The sequence below is a fragment of the Chiloscyllium punctatum genome, chromosome 4 (genome assembly GCF_047496795.1).
Source record: "Chiloscyllium punctatum isolate Juve2018m chromosome 4, sChiPun1.3, whole genome shotgun sequence".
Taxonomy (NCBI): domain Eukaryota; kingdom Metazoa; phylum Chordata; class Chondrichthyes; order Orectolobiformes; family Hemiscylliidae; genus Chiloscyllium; species Chiloscyllium punctatum.
The window spans coordinates 57,145,285-57,162,264 of record NC_092742.1 but is presented as its reverse complement, the minus strand read 5'-3'; the positions used below and the strand labels follow the sequence as shown (position 1 = coordinate 57,162,264).

General features: G+C 41.3%; 1 protein-coding gene across 5 annotated transcripts in view; it reads left to right on the top strand.

The window, feature by feature from the left end:
- LOC140476347 (uncharacterized) overlaps positions 1 to 16,980 on the top strand; it is a 110,620-nt gene that overhangs the window by 76,635 nt on the left and 17,005 nt on the right. For all 5 annotated transcript variants that reach the window (XM_072568810.1, XM_072568809.1, XM_072568806.1 and 2 more), the window contains one exon: positions 16,682 to 16,713. In XM_072568810.1, coding sequence (XP_072424911.1) covers positions 16,682 to 16,713 — 32 coding nt within the window. The remainder of the gene's footprint in view (positions 1 to 16,681; positions 16,714 to 16,980) is intronic.

Below are 16,980 nucleotides of genomic sequence, written 5' to 3'. Positions count from 1 at the left end.
AGGGATATACTGAGCCATGAGGTGCCAGATTGTGTTGGAGCACAATTTGGCGGCTGCTGCTGATGACCCACAGCACTTCATGGATGCCAGTCTTGAGTTGTCAGATCTGTTAAATGTCGATTTTCCTACTCCTCGGATGCTGCCTGACCTGCTGTGCTTTTCCAGCACCACTCTGATCTAAACTGTAAGGTCCAATTTTTTTGTGCCACTTAATACAGTGTAAAATATTCTTACTGTGAAGGGGGGACTTTCTCAACAAGAACTGTGCAGCAATCATTCTCTTAAAGTTCTGTCGTGGACAGATAGATCTGCGGCAGGCCGACTGGTGAAGGTGAGGTTGAGTATGTTTCCTCTTCTGTTGCTCCTCCGATAGTCTAGCAGCTATGTCCTTTAGGACTCCACCAACTTGGCCAGTAGTGGTGCTGCTACACCACTCTTGAGGGTTCTGTATGGAGTTACCAAGGGAGCAGTTTCCTGTGCAGATGGCAAAAGAGGGAAATAGTTACCTGAGTGGGACCTCCAGACCCACTCGCTTCTGTCACTTAACCAATTATGTTGTAGGTGAATAGTTCCAATGTGAACTTTCTCTCTCCTTTAAATATTCTAGTTTACATATGCCACCTTCCAATCTGCTTGGACTGTTACAGAATCTGCATAATTTTGCAGATAATCTGCAGACAAACAATACGTCTGCTATTTCCATAACCACCTCATTGTACCCTGGGTTGTAGATTAATATGTGCTTTGAATTTATTAGCTTTCAGTCTCATTCATTTCTCCAGAACTTTTATTCTACTAAAACTGATTGTCTTCAATTCCTTGTTTCCCTATATTTTTAGGAAATTATTTGTCTTTTTCTGTGAAGAAAGTATTAAAGCAGTTGTTTAATAACTATCATTTTCCTTTCATTTATTGTCAGTTCTCCACTGTAGACTGTAAGAGGCCTACATTTCTCTTAAGTAATCTTTTCCATTCTTACAGAAGCTCTTACAATCCATTTTTATGTTTCTTACAAATTTACACTCTGCTGTATACATCCCATCTTAATCAATGTCATGGTTCTCCTTTGCTGAATTCTAAACTGCTCCCAGCCCTCAGGCTTACTGCCTTTTTTTTAGCAAGTTCTAAATGACTTTTTTTTTAATCTCATCATATCCTTCATTTCTGTTTGTTCATCATAGTTGAGCCACTTGTAGGTTCATCTTATGGTGTGACAAACGTATGAATTAAAAACAGAAGTAGGTTCTTTGAGTCTGCCTTTCACTGAAATCCTATCTGATCTAATTGTAGCCTCCAATTAATGTTCTCTAAGCTTTCACCCTTTTTAGCAAGAATCTATCTACCTCTGCCTTAAAAATACCCTGCTTCCACCAGCTTTTCAGGGGGGGAGATAAAAACAAAGGTGCCTCTTCTGTTTTAAACAATAGCCCTTGATTTTTAAATAGTGATCTCTACTTGTCTAGTAGATGCTCTTGGACAATGACCATTACAATAAATAAAAGGCAGGGCCAATCACTGCTTTATCCCACAGAATGGCAAGTATTGGAGAATAGTGCAAACATTCAAGAAAGAATGAACACTTTCTTTACTCCATAATAAGAAAATGTTTCTAACTCCCCTGTAAACAATGTGAGTTAACCATAAAGTATACCATTACATAAAGGTGTCTGACTAGAATCATAAAATCCCTCCAGTATGGATGCAGGCCATTTGGCCCATTGAGTCCACATCGAGCCTCCAAACAGCATCCCATCTACACACACACCCAGCCCTATATTTCCCACGGGGAATCCATCTAGCCTGCACATCCCTGAACACAATGGGCAATGAGGCATGGCAAATCCATGTAACCTGCATGTCTTTGGACTATGGGAGGAAACTGGAGCACCCAAAGAAGCCCATGCAGACACCAGGAGAATGTCTGCATGGAGTTTGCACAGTCACCCAAGGCTGGAATTGAACCCAGGCCCCAGGTTCTGAGGCAGCAGTGCTAACCACTGCTGTCAGCCATCATGCTGCCCAAGCTACTTTCTAAGCTACTTCCAACAAAAATATGATTTGGACATGAATTAAATTAAACCAATGTAATGTAAGTATAAAAAATACCCCTGCCACTTTTGTGGTTTTAATAAGACTTATTAATGTTGATAGCAATGCAATTGATCAGGAAAGTAGTGGTTATGTTGAAGAGCTGCAGTTTGGCTAAGTTTATTGCCTTTCATACCTGTGGCATTGATGGCTGTTGGTGAGGTTCATCACCAAAAAGCTTCCACACATTAAGATTGCATGTGTCTCCCACATATGTTGCTGACTTTCAATTTTAATTGTAATCCTGTTGGAACTACAAAAGCATTAGAGCACAGATGGCTCACATTTGTATTCTGTGAACTTGATTTAGTGGTTTAATGTTTTAATTTGGTGTTAGTAAAACACCATTGTTGGGATTTTTTCACAAACCTTACATCATTGAAGGAAAGAATTTTTTGGAGAACCTCCAATGCAAATGATGTAATTCCTTTAACTTCAATAAGAGAGGCTTCGAGCTTCTCAGTATCTGGAAAATCAAAATCGACAAAACTATTGGATTGAGTCTTGAGGGTTTTTTAAGTCAGTGTCAGTTTTGTCAAATTTCAAGGAGGTTTTCTTTCTATAAGGCTTTGCAAAATCTTTTGTTGCATCTTCTACAACTCACTTTGTTAACTGTTTACTCTGCTCCAAAGCACCCCTCTTTCCCAATTCTAATCCCATTTTACAATTCCTGGAAGAATGCACTACTCAAACCACTGGGATAGTTGATAAAATACTGACATATCTGATGCCTACGGAGGCCACACCATTAGACTATGGTACCCTGGTCTAAAGTCACTACCATCTCTATGATCTATAGGAATGGCCAGCAGTGCTGCAAGAAGCTCAGTGACATCCTCTGTTCCACCAAGTTAAGTGTCTCACTCTATCTCTGCTACCACATCCACTTCCCACCAAGGTTTGTGCTCTCCCACACTCTCTATTGCAAGCAATGTCTTTCCTCACTCTTGTTACCCCTCAGCCTTTCATAACACTAATCGTATACAGCCTCTATACTATATGCTCTCTTACCTGGGGCACCTCACAACCTCACGACCTTTCAACCATCTGTGCAAGCTCTGTTGCCCACTTTCATCTTATTCAATTCTTCTCTGTCTCTCATTATGGGAGAAACTAGCCCATAACAGAGTGAAAGAGCCTGGAAGGTTCTGACATCAGTCTTCTCTTCCACCTGAGGACAGAATTCTGTCCCTCAAAGGAGAAGACCAGGACCATTCCTGCGGGGATGTCGAGACATCCAAGTCCCACCAACTGATTAAGTATCACTCTCTGCTTTTCATTGCAACTCTCCCATTACCCACTGTTAGTGTCATTTGTTGCCACTTCCAACCATTGGCTGCAATACCATCTTTCTCTTGTGCTGTCCAGATGCCAGTGATATGGTTGGGATGGAGAAGCAGTTTGCTCCAACAGAAGCCACTGCCTTGACCTCTGAGGAACAGCAACAATGCTGCCTCCTGTAACCCTACCAGCTCAGATCCTGCCACCTCAGTGGAAATGTTTGGAAGTGCAAGCTGGTGAACAGCTCTTTGACAGCTCCACAGCTCGCCAAGGAAGGAATACCCCAAGGTGGAAGCACTGTGAGGACTGCAGGCAGGAGAGAGGCCCATGTGGTGTCAGCAATCAGGGACTTCGTCCATATGCACAGGGAGCAGCAGAAGCAGCTGCAGGGATGTGATAGGCAATGGCTCTCAAAGTTCAGAGGCTGCAGGACTGCATCCACGCTAAGGGGTCCCAGCTGCCTCAAGGAGTGATTATCTGGCTGCCTTCATGAACAGGCTGATGGTCGCCTTGGAGGGCCAGGTCCTGCACTTCTAGCCTGTTGGATGTGTGCACACATCCTCAGGACTTGAGGCATGATTTCAGGAAGACAGAATCTGGTGTGAACCTCAGTATCCCTTCCTCACAGGGAGTTAGGGCAATGCCAGGAAGCACCCAATCAGATGTGGAATCACACACAGGACCCTTAGAAGTTTCTTCTTCGGACAGCGCAGAAATGCTGGGTCTTCCACTTCTACCCTACCTGTCCCTCTCAGACCCTTGGGGTTTCAAACTGAGAAGAGTCCACCTACCTCTGGCAAGAAGACCCTCAGCATATGTGGTGATCACGTACAAGCGCCCCAACCATCCTCCAAGGCTGCACTGCTGAGCATGCTACCTCGACCGCATCAGCAGAACCTGGGACACACCAAGGTGTGGGAAGTATTGGGAGGCGGAGGAAGAAAAAACATTTCAGGATACATCGTGACATGGCTGACAGTGCAATGTAGCTAAAATCTTAGTTCCATAACTGTTAATGGTTTTGTACGACATCTGTTTGAGTCTAGCCCTGAGTGTAACAGTGCCAACATGATACCTAACAGCATGTCCATACAGTATGTAACATGGATTGATGCCTGAGGGCCTACTGCAGCATGTGGAAGCAAGATGAAGGGCAGTGCATTCTGCTGGCACCATTGTTCCTCTTGGTTAAATGCCACAAATCTTTCTCTGACCTCTATCTGAAAGTAGTGATGTTGAATGAAGTGGTCAGTGATGTCATGGGCAAAGAGCTAATGCATTAGGATAGTCAGGGATTAAGAAGCCAACAGACCTGGGTCCTGTACATGGGCCAGGTGTAATGTTGGTTCCCTTTTTTAAAAGGGCTTCACTTTGGTGAGTCTAACATCCTCCTCCCTCACAGACAAGTTTAAACCCTTGTCCTGCTCACATTGATTGTGCTCACTAGCATTTTCATTGCTATTGTGTAGTTTTGGTTTCCAGCACAATGGAGGACAGCAGTGGTTTTCAGTCTCCAACTCTATGTGTTGGTGAGGCCTCAAACACCCTGAGCCCCTTCTGCAGACTCCATAGGCTTTAGGCCTTTTGCCTGTCCAGGTCTCCCTGTAATCTATCTTTATGAAACTTCACTTACCCCCTTCACTTACCCCCATATGCATCCCCCCCTCAACCACTGGCACGAGGTCACCATGTCAGGTGTAATCATATATTGCCCCCACCCTGAAACCAGAGTGCTCCTGACCATGCACGAAACAACCCCCCACCCTACCCATTCCTGCACGTCCTTTTACCGTATCACTGCACTGAAAAATGCAGTTGCCCTTTCACAATTGTCCCCCTGCCCCCTCCCCCCCTAAGACGGTAGCTGCCAATCCCTATGAGCAAGTTCCCTTTTTGCAGTAATGACAAAGTCGTTCCTTTCTCCTTAGTTTCTCTGGATAGACCAACCTGACTGGCTGACTGTGGCCAGGTCCCTGGAGTGACCTAAATGGGCACAAGAAGTGCCCAGATCCCTAAATGATGGCTGTACATCTCCTTGATGGCATTAGCACTAACCCCTGGATTAGCTGCACGGAATCACAGGATTAACTGTTACCCACTTCCCGGACTGCTGAGCATAGAACTTCCTAGCCATGAACACCCTGACTAGATGCCGGACCATGGCTAATCCCTTAGACAAATAGTAGAGGCTGGCCTTAAATTACTGTGCTGGGATTTCCTGACACACAGATACCTTCAGTGAGCACTACTCCCCTAAGACATTTCAACATAGATGCCTGCTTCTAGCACAGTAGTCTTTTTGCCATGTAAGTTGCTGGCACATATTGGAACACACTGCTGTACTGAGGACTGCTGACCAACAAGGCCAGCTGCTTGGTTGTGTGATTACACTAATTAGCAAGGCAGGGATGCTGTGAATAACCATGTAAGCAAGTGCAGAACAAGCAAGATGCTTTGAGATACAGCCTGGTCTAATCTCTGTTGTGCGTGACTGTGCACACTCACTGTCCTTGCAGCAGCCTGATTCACCCTGTAATACAAATCTATACTTCCCAAGTGTCCTCCAGTGAATCAGAGATGTTGTGAGAAATCTCAGGAGTGTTTTCAATTATCCTACATGTCAATGTCCCTGGCCAAGTGTTGCATGTAGCTGGTGCCCATGAATTGTGCTCTGAGATACTGTGGTGGCCAAATTGGAGGATGGTCACAGCTAGAGGTGAACTAAAGTGCCCAGGTACGCACTCTAACTTGTGTGCCAAATTTTCAGTGTCTAGTTTGTTCATGGCAGGTGGTAAGATTGGAATCTGCATAATCATGAAATGAGATGTACATTTATTAAGAAGCAATAATCCCCATAATAGGTAACCCGCTGCTGTCTAGCTAATTTTGCCTCAACGCCTGGAATGTTGTTAAAAGATTCAGTATGACATTTCTCATCACAGTCAACATTGTTCAGGCCCCCTATAAGATTCTGTCCACACTCTAATTAAAAACCTTAATCTCTTTGATTAATGCTGAAAAGGACTTGTATTACATAGCCAAATTTCCAGATTAAAATACTGATCTGGTATGAATCTGTGATTTCTCTTTTGCCTTTTCTTAATGTGGCATGGGTTGGGCCCTGAGACTTGATCCCATCACAATACTCCCTGGTATTACATGGCAGCACTACGATATTTATCATTATTGTGTTACGCTTACATTCTGGTGGTCAAGACAGTAGTTCATCAAAATGTGTTTTGTGAAGCTCTTTTTCTTTGATTTGTTTCCTTATGAGCCAATTCTGCAATCCTCCTTTGCATTGAAGTAAAATTCAATTTAAAAACACTGCATTAATATCTTTTAAGTATATTAATTGTAACAATAAATAATTGCTAGCCTTTACCAACTAACACCCACTAGACTCACTCGCAGCCATCCAAATGCACCTCCTTTGGCCCTGGATGTGGATGTTTTGGTGCTGGGGCAAGGTTGTGATCCAAGAATCTATTATTTTAACAAAGTATCCATCCCCAACTAAGCCACAGTTTTTGGGCCAAAATCCCGCAGTCAGCCAAATGTGCACTCTGTATGATTGATGTGTTTCTGAGAATGAATATTTATTTGACATTTTCAGGGCTTCAGTTAGGGTATGACATAACCAGCAGTGAAATAAAATCAGTGTCTAAACAGATCTTCCCGAGATGGTGCCAAGTCAGTTATGACTGTGCTCCTGAGCTGAGATTGTATTTTACAGCTGGCTGGACTGAGTTCTGTTCCTCTCAAATGGACAACACATCGAAAGGGGTGGATTGTACTTTATGATGCCACAGAACATCACAATTGTCCAGGTCATAGCTGAAGTCAGAAATGATTTAATTTGTGAGAATAAGATTATAATATTTATGTTAATGTATCAAAGGATAGCAAGAAATCGCATTGTCCATTCATGTTGGTTGATCTGTTCAAGCAATTCTTTTTGAATACGGTTCCCAGAAAATTGGAGCTTCAGAAAAATTGAGAAGATGCTTAATATGCATTTGTAAACCCATAGGTCTGGGAGAATGGCTGTCTGAGGGGTAGACTAAACCGTCAAGCAGCTCATTTTCAGATTTAGCCCAGTACTTAATCAGTCAGATGCAGTTGATGGTGTGTAAAGAACTTTTGAAATGAAACCAAACTAAAATCGATTTCACTTAATATGGATCTGAAAACCATGATTCAGCAGACTTGTTTCTTGAAGTAGGAATACAAGGGAACAAGAAGGTGAAAGACTGCAGAAAATCTTTTAAAGTAATTGTGAGAAGTACTTTAAATGTCAAACAAATTAGAGTTTTTTGGGCAGTATTTAATGGAGGTGATGAGGTCCTCGTCTGATGTCAGGAGAGCTGCCATATTCTGAGCAGAACCACCATATTAAATGCTTAATTGATCATCAACAGGCCTTCCACTAGGACACAGAGTGGAAATACCAGCCCTTGAGAGCCACCAATAAGTCAGTGTTGCCAGAGAGGTGGTGGCTGTGCCAGCTATGAATTCTGCAGAGGCCTAGGATCATTGAGGGGCTCAAGCCATGAATGAATGATGGTCACTGGGTGAGCTTGTGGTGGCAGGGGGAGGGTATTTTCAGCCAAGACAAGGTGTTGCTCTGAAGGGACCCCAAGGGTCTTCCAGTGCCCTGTCCCTCAATCAGGTACTGATTACCTTTGTGAGAAACTCACCATGGGACCAGGCAAGCCAACTCAGAGGTAAAGCCTCCCTGCAAAGAGAATTCCCCACCTGGCCCTGGATGAATAATTGCCCTCTTAATTTGTCCTGCTGGCAGGGCAGGAAGGTTACCCATGAACCTTGCTACTCTGTTCTTTATCAGGGTAAAAGTAGATAATGGAGGGTCCACCTCTCTCCCACCTGATTAAAAGCCTCAGCACCACTAAGTCTGCCATGAGGCAGGGAATTAAACTCCACCCTGTCTGTTGGTATTTACAAGTTGGGAAGCATTCGTGAAGAATAATATTGTGTATTGTGTCTTATTGATCTGAAAGCCTGGATTGATGGAGATCAGAGGATGCCAGAGGTTTAGTGATTGTCCACAACTAATTTTCTTTTAGTTTAGTGACTGGAAGATGTGTTGAATGAAATTAAGTCTCCAGGTTAAATTGCAGTCTTTCAAACCACTTAACTGTATTGTCTTGGTCAGTGTATTGCAGTATGCTGAGAATATGGTTTATTGAAATGGAATTTAACCTCAGACAACATGACCTGCAACTATACTGTAGTTACCTGTGTATAAGTTAAATCAACAAATGAATTAAGGACAAGGGAGCACTGCAGTAACATTTTACTTAAATTCTTGCAGGGCAGTAATTTGTAAAGAGCGTACTGCAGTGTTCAGTGCATCTCTCCGACAAGGGGAACTGAACAGGCAAAAATGACTGCAATGTGCCATGCTGGAGGCTTGTTGCAATGCTTATCATTTGCAAATGCTATTAAAACCATGGTTATATGGGGGAAAAAACAAGGGGTTATACCATAGAGATCACAGTTAAATTTTTCTTTATATCTTACTGCACTGACATTTTTTTTCAAAGAGTCAGTTAGGTTGACTCTAATTTTCTTATAATATCATTGCCTATTGTTACTTCCCTAGCCTTGACACTTTTTTATGCAGAGAATATCACTGCAAAATGTGTGGATTATTGTCCTTTTGGTTGTCACATCACTCAGATGCTGTTGATTATTGCGGCTTCTAAATGACCAATGAAATTGAGATACTGCAATCCCTGGAAATGCAGCTCGATCCTTTTGAATGATTTTGAGGTGCTTCATAAATTGCTCTTTCAGAGGCTTGGGAAAGGTATTTTCGATATCAAAGGCCCAAAAGGCTTGTAATCAATTATGAGGCAATAAATTTAATTCACCAGAATTAAATGTGAGAAAGACATTGAAAACCTGTGGCCAGTACAAGGCTTGTGGTTATTTTTTGCCCCACACTCCTTCTGGGAGAGATGAGGAAACGTTGCTGGAAGCCTGTTTGCAAACATTCAAATCATTCTAACCGCAGACAGAGTGGAGAATGAGGGAATAGGAAAGGGATAAAAACTTGTCACAGCTGAGGGGCCAAGATCAGAATTAATCCTCATTTCTAAAAGGAAGAATCATATCTCAGAAATGAGTTACTCTTAAAGTTTTGGCAAGATGAAGATTTTGTAGAGTGTGATTTTTGGGGTTCAAATTGGGGTTCTTTAAATTGTACAGCATTTGATAAGATCAACAAAACTTTGACAGATGTGGTAAATCAGAGTTCAGGCCAATGAGAAAAGTATTAATATGGAAAATGATTAACAGACTGGAATGGATAGAGAGCATGAAGCTATTACTCCAAGTTATAGATTGAAGTTCTTTTGAGGACTTAACACATGCTGTGGATAAAGGGGAACTAGTGGTTGTACTGATATTTGTGGAAGGCATTTGGTAAGGTGCCACATCAAATGTTATTGCAGAAATTTAAACACTTGTCATGTTGGGGGGAGGTGGTTAGCATATTAGCTTAGTTTGGTGATTGGCTGGCTAATGTGATACAGAGAATAGGTGTAAATGTTTCTTTTTCAGGTTGGCAAGATATAATGTATTAGAGGGATTGCTGGAAGCTCAACTGTTTATCATTTATATGAATGACTTAGGTGAAGGAAAGGAAGGTTTGGTTGCCAGATTTTGTGATGAAAATATAGGCAGTATGTAGTTATGATGAGGATACAAAGAAGTTAGAAAAATGTATAAATTGGTTAAGTGAGTGAGCAAGGATGTAGCAAGTTGAGTGTAATGTGGCAAGTGTGAAATGGTCCATTTTGAGAGGAAAGCTATAAAAGAAGCATACTATCTAAGTGTTGAGAGATTGCACAGCTGAGATGCAGAAGGATCTCGATGTCTGAATGCATGAATTGTGAAAAAGCTAGTCTGCAGGTACAGCAAGTTCTTCAATGTATAATTTTTATTGTGAGAGAAATTGAATACAAAAGGAAGGTGGTTGTTCTTCACTTATGCAGGGCACTGGTGAGATCTTATGAGGGTACAAGGCACAGTATTGGTTATTGAAAGGTTTGTGAAGTTTTGTAGCTCAGGTAGAGGTTTAGGGTGTAGACTTGCTCGCTGAGCTGTAGGTTTGATATCCAGATGTTTCATTACCTGGCTAGGTAACATCATCAGTGGCGACCTCCAAGTGAAGCGAAGCTGTTGTCTCCTGCTTTCTATTTATATGTTTGTCCTGGATGGGGTTCCTGGGGTTTGTGGTGATGTTATTTCCTGTTCGTTTTCTGAGGGGTTGATAGATGGTATCTCGATCTATATGTTTGTTTATGGCGTTGTGGTTGGAGCTCCAGGCCTCTAGGAATTCGCTGGCATGTCTTTGCTTAGCCTGTCCCAGCATAGATGTGTTGTTCCAGTCCAAATGGTGTTTTTTTTCCCTCCATGTGTAGGGCTACGAGGGAGAGAGGGTCGTGTTTTTTTGTGGCTAGCTGGTGTTCGTGTATCCTGGTGGCTAACTTTCTTCCTGTTTGTCCTACGTAGTGTTTATGGCAGTTCTTGCATGGAATTTTGTAGACGACGTTGGTTTTGTCCATGGGTTATACTGGATCTTTTAAGTTTGTTAGTTTTTGTTTGAGAGTTTTGGTGAGTTTGTGTGCTACTAGGATTCAGAGGGGTCTTAGTAGTCTGGCTGGCTTAGTAGTCAAACCTACACCCTAAACCTCAACCTGAGCTACAAACCTTGCAAAAACCTATGGGCGCAACACGCTACAACTTGCCCGAAGATGGGAAAGGAATGCCATCTGAGAGAATTCCACCCGCGAACAGCTGTACGTCCTGCATGAATGTTTGAGAAAACAGGTACTGCCAAAATGTCTTCAATACAAACCGCCAATAAAAACATCTCAAGCCAGAAGTTTAACAGAACGAAACGGCCACAGAATGCTCCGAGAACTAATCAATGACGCCCACCACAGACTCCAAAAATACAACCGGGAAATTACGCGCCAAAAACCGTTATTCAAACGAGCAACAAATCAAAAATGGACAGATGCGGTAGAATGAGCCATAAACACCACACAATGACAAACACAGAAAAAGAAAAATCGGGACCTGAAGAAAAAACTTGACAAACTCACAAAGACAAAACTGATAACACAGGGGCATGGATAAAGAACTTATCAGATCAGACCCTATTAGACACAGTAAAAGTGGTACTAGTCAAAGGATTAAATTTCAATTACCGAGACACTGACAAGAAGGATTTCCTAGTGGCATTAGAAACCACACCATTGAAGGACAACAAACTCCCGGAAGAAACACAACAAACGATCAGACAGACGTTGCACCTACTCTGAGCCAAAAGAGGGAAGGAAACAAACTGAACACACAAGAAAAGAAAGCCCTAGAAAACCTCAAAAAAGTCAAAAACATCATTATATTACCTGCAGACAAAGGTCGGCTCACAGTTTTCCTGAACAGAAGGGACTACATAGAGAAAGCCAATGCACTACTCGCAGACACCAACACCTACCAATAGGTGGCGCTGGACCCAACCCCACAACTAGGAAACAAAATTACATATCTCCGAAGAAAATTACACAATTCCGGATAATTAAACAAGACGGGATTCCAAAAAAATGAAACCAGACGAGACCAACACCCCACGATTCTACAGACTACCAAAAATCCATAAACCAGGAGCCCCCCTCAGACCCATAGTCTCACTACCCCGAACACCAACTTACAGACTGGCCAAAGAAATACCTAGTAGAAGAGTCACAGCACTCCATCCACTCCACCCAGGAATTCCTAAAATCATCAAAAACACCAAAGTAGAGGAAGACGAAACAATGATCCCATTTGACGTAACGTAATGTATCGTGTCTTATTGATTCACCCCCATCAACATCAACCTGGCAAAGGAAACACTTACCACACTTTTAGAAGAGACCATTACACACACCCCAACCACCATCAATCACATTACCAATGAAAACATCATGAAGCTAGTGGACCTGTGCCTCACCACCCACTTCACCTTCAACAACATAATCTACAAACAAACCAATGGCACACCTATGGGATCTCCGCTATCAGGATTCATAGCAGAAGTGGTAATGCAAAGACTAGAACAAACAGCCCTACCAACCATCAAACCAAAAATCCGGGTCCGCTACATAGATGACACCTTTGTCATCACAAAATGAAACAAGGTAGAAGAGACATTTAACATCATCAACAACACCCTCACACGCATAAAGTTCACCAAGGAGGAAGAAACCGTCAGCAAACTCACATTCCTGGACGTCACAGTCGAAAGAACGGACAACGGAGAATTACAAACCTGCATATACAGAAAACCGACAAACACTGACCAAATACTTAACTACACAAGCAACCATCCCAATACACACAAGCGAAGCTGCATCAGATCACTATTTCAACGAGCCACCTCACACTGCAGCACAGACGAACTTCGGAAAACAGAGGAGAACCACCTATACAACGCATTCAAGAAGAACAGATACTCAAAACATACAGTCCGCAGATTCCTCAAGAACAAACCACGACAAGCAGACCAAACACAGCCAGAAACCCTAACCACCTTGCCATACATCAAAGAAGTTTTAGAAATGACAGCCAGACTACTAAGACCCCTCAGTATCCTAGTAGCACACAAACCCACCAACACTCTCAAACACAAACTAACAAACTTAAAAGACCTAGTACAACCCATGGACAAAACCAACGTCGTCTACAAAATTCCATGCAAGGACTGCCACAAACACTATGTAGGACAAACAGGAAGAAAGTTAGCCGCCAGGATACACGAACACCAGCTAGCCACAAAAAGACACGACCCTCTCTCCCTCGTAGCCCTACACACTGAGGATAAAAGCCACCATTTGGACTGGGACAACACATCTATGCTGGGACAGGCTAAGCAAAGACATGCCAGCGAATTCCTAGAGGCCTGGCACTCCAACCATAACGCCATAAATAAACTCATAGATCTAGATACCATCTATCAACCCCTCAGAAAACAAACAGGAAATGATATCATCACAAACCCCAGGAACCCCATCCAGGACAAACATATAAATAGAAAGCAGGAGACAACAGCTTCGCTTCACTTGGAGATTGCCACTGATGATGTTACCTAGCCAGGTAATGAAACGTCTGGATATCAAACCTACAGCTCAGCGAGCAAACTTACACCCTAAACAGTATTGGTTACCTTTTTGTTTAAGGAAGGATATAAATGCATTGGAAGCAGTTCAGATATGGTTTAGTAGACTAATACTTTGAATGGGAGAATTGTCTTGTGAGAAATCAGATAGTCTAAGCCTGCCCGTTGGAGTTTAGAGTAAAAAGTGACTTGATTGAAACATATAAGATCCTAAAGGACCTTGACAGGGTGGATGTGAAGAGGTTGTTTCTTCTTATGATAAAATCTAAAACTAGCTATTACTGTATAAAAATCAGATGTCGCCCATTTAACAGTTTGGGTGAAATTTTTTGAGATCTTTGGAACTGTCCGTGAAAAAGTAATGAAAGCAGAGTCCTTGAGTAATTTTAAGGCAGAGGCAGATTCTTGTTAAAAAGAGGTTAAAGGTTATAAGGGGAAGGTGGGAATGTGGATTTCAGGTTGCAATAAAATTTTATTGAATAGCAGAATTGGGTCAAAGGGCTGAATGGCCAACTCCTCTCCTGACTCATATGTTTCTATGTTTGTATGTAACAAACGAACTGACAATCAGCTCACTGCCTTTATTCCTGATGAAGGGCTTTTGCCCGAAACGTCGATTTCGCTGCTCCTTGGATGCTGCCTGAACTGCTGTGCTCTTCCAGCACCACTAATCCAATCTCCAAACTTAATCTCGTGAACCCGTATTGCATCTTTTCTAAGACAAGTGTGTTTTTCCTTAGATAAAGAATTCAATGAAGTACATGATAGTCTGGGTGTACTCTCACCAAAGTATTATATCATTGCAGAAGGGCTTCTTTATTCTTGTAAGGGTAGTGCAGTAACTTGATTTTTTTAAAAAAAGGCTTTGAACTAAAGCAAATAATGTTTTTGTCATTATAGTCAACAAAAACTGATTCTTGGCCATGGTCACTCCTAAGTGTACCAGTAAATATACATAATTGTGAGCTCAGTGCTCCAATAGGTAATCTCGCTGCAGTTGAGTTTGATGGCAAAATGGCAAAGTTTCAGTCTCATGAGTTGCAGGCTTCACCTAGTCAGTAATTTTAAACAATTCCAGAAACCAATAAGCACTTCAAAAAATCATAGCAAGAACTAATAGAACTCAATCAATAACCAACCTGTTATTTAATTTGATAATCCTTTCAAAACTTTGGTGATGTGGATGGGATAAGGGATGTTGTTTCTGCCACTGAATGTTGTGTTCAGCTATGTGATGTTATGAGAGATTATCATTGAAGCGTTAAGCTCCAACTGGCAGGCCTGCTGTCAAATAGAGTCACATACCAATTACTGTCTTGATCTGACTATCCTACCTTATTCTTCTGGAGGCTTCCTGCATGCATGAACACTCTCTCTCTCTAACATGCCAACTTTTGCCATTTTGCAGGTAAAACAGCACTTGTCACACTGAAAAACTGAGTAAAATGAGGTCAGATTTCATGGCCAATGATTTAAGTTCAGTGGTATCTTCCACTTACATGGACCTTTGCTGATGACTACAGCAGTGTTTTGATTCCAGAAAAGGGAATTCATTATTTTTACACTTTGTGTACACCAACTTCAATTAGTACAGAAGTATATGAGTGCAAATGTGTCCTTTGAATTCATTTTCAAATAATAAATTATGTAATTTGCAGTCAATACTCAGCAATTCTCACTAATTAACTGTAGATGATTGGATTTCAGAAGCACCAGCATTTTGATCAAATATATAAAGGATTGATAGCTTTTAAAAGGCAGATAAACTGTTGTAAATTTGTGCCGTAAAAAAGATATATCTCTGAATGTGTTATTCTTGTACAGCCATTCTAGGCAATGATGCTGTGAATAATTTATATAATTGCTTATGCTACCTGATAATTTCTGGGTCACGTTGTTAATCTTCAGCAAAAGTAGCTAGAAAGCAAATATCATTGCTACAACTCCATTCAAATTAATGCTGATTGCAAATTTTGCTACACCACCACTGTTCACACTACTGTTACTTAAACTGAAAAATACTGGTGCTGACGATCTTGCAGCAATGTGATTTTATGTGCTTCTTTAAAATGTTTCCTTCTGTTGCCTCATTATTCATATTTAGAGTGAAACAAAATCCATTGAAAGAGAATCCTCAGACCCTTAAACACAGTTATAATTCCTCACTTCAAAGGCATAGAGTTGAACACAGCAGGAAGTGCATTATTGACCAGAGCACTGCCAGTGAGGTACAATATTTGCCATTGTAATCATTCCCTTGTAATAGGAGCAGAGTAATGGAATATTTGCTGTTATTTTGTTGTTATTGAGACTGGTACTTCAATACTACCAGTATAAGAGCTAAATCTTATGTTGATCATCTCCAAAGGGTGTGCTCAGTTCTAATTATTCCCATCTCTCAGTATCCTGATAATGATTCATAGTAGCATGGATTGGAATTGGACCACAGTGTAAAATTATGGTCCTGAATTTTGCAGTACTGCTCATCTGGGCAAGTAAACTGAAGACAATAATCTGATTCACCTTGTGTAAGAGAGCATACAGTGTCTCCCTCAAGAATCTAATTGTCACCTCAATAATGTATAACTGAGTAAGGAATGGCAGATGCCTAACGGTGAGTGCTTATATCTCATTAACTTTCTCCATTTTACTTATTGAGGTAGTGAAATCATCTGTACCCCTGGTCTTTAGGTACAAAATGAAAGACAAATTGAGTTATTAAGAAACACTGCAAAACATCTTTACAAATTCTGTTACAAGTTATCTTCAATGTGTTAGTTCTGAAATAATTAAATAAGCCTAATTTCTGAGTAATAATTTTATAATTTTAAACTTGAGGGGGAGAATATTTTAACCTAGTAATAGCAAGGTCTTTGCTGACTATTATCTGATAATACAATACAAGATTAGGGTTTATAGGTACTCTAAGGCAATGTGCAAAATCAATCTATTAGCCATTGGCTATGCTATTTCTGATTCAGTGTTAAAGCCACTGACATGTTCTAATGATGTTTTCTGTAAATTTTGGCACAAAGTAAAGAAATTCACCATTCTCTAATATTTGCATCAAATAATATTTATATTCAGTAATACAACTACTTTAATCTATTCCTTTTTCAGTAAGAAACTGGCTGGAGAAAATCAAAGACAAAGTAAGTGCCTCGGGATGATTTTTGATTTGGGCCATACACTTATTCCATGCTTCAGTTCAACACTGAGCTGTCTCTCATTTTGATGTTCTGCAATGTTAAAGATTCATTTAAAGGAAGTCACATTTGCCTTTTCATTCTTACTATTTTAAACACTGCTTAGTTCCATTATAGTTGAAAGGACAGAACTAATTATCCTGTGGGTGGGTGTGTGTGTGTATGTGTGTCTGTCTGTCTGTCACGTTGGTAGCACAGTTATAAACCTTTTGC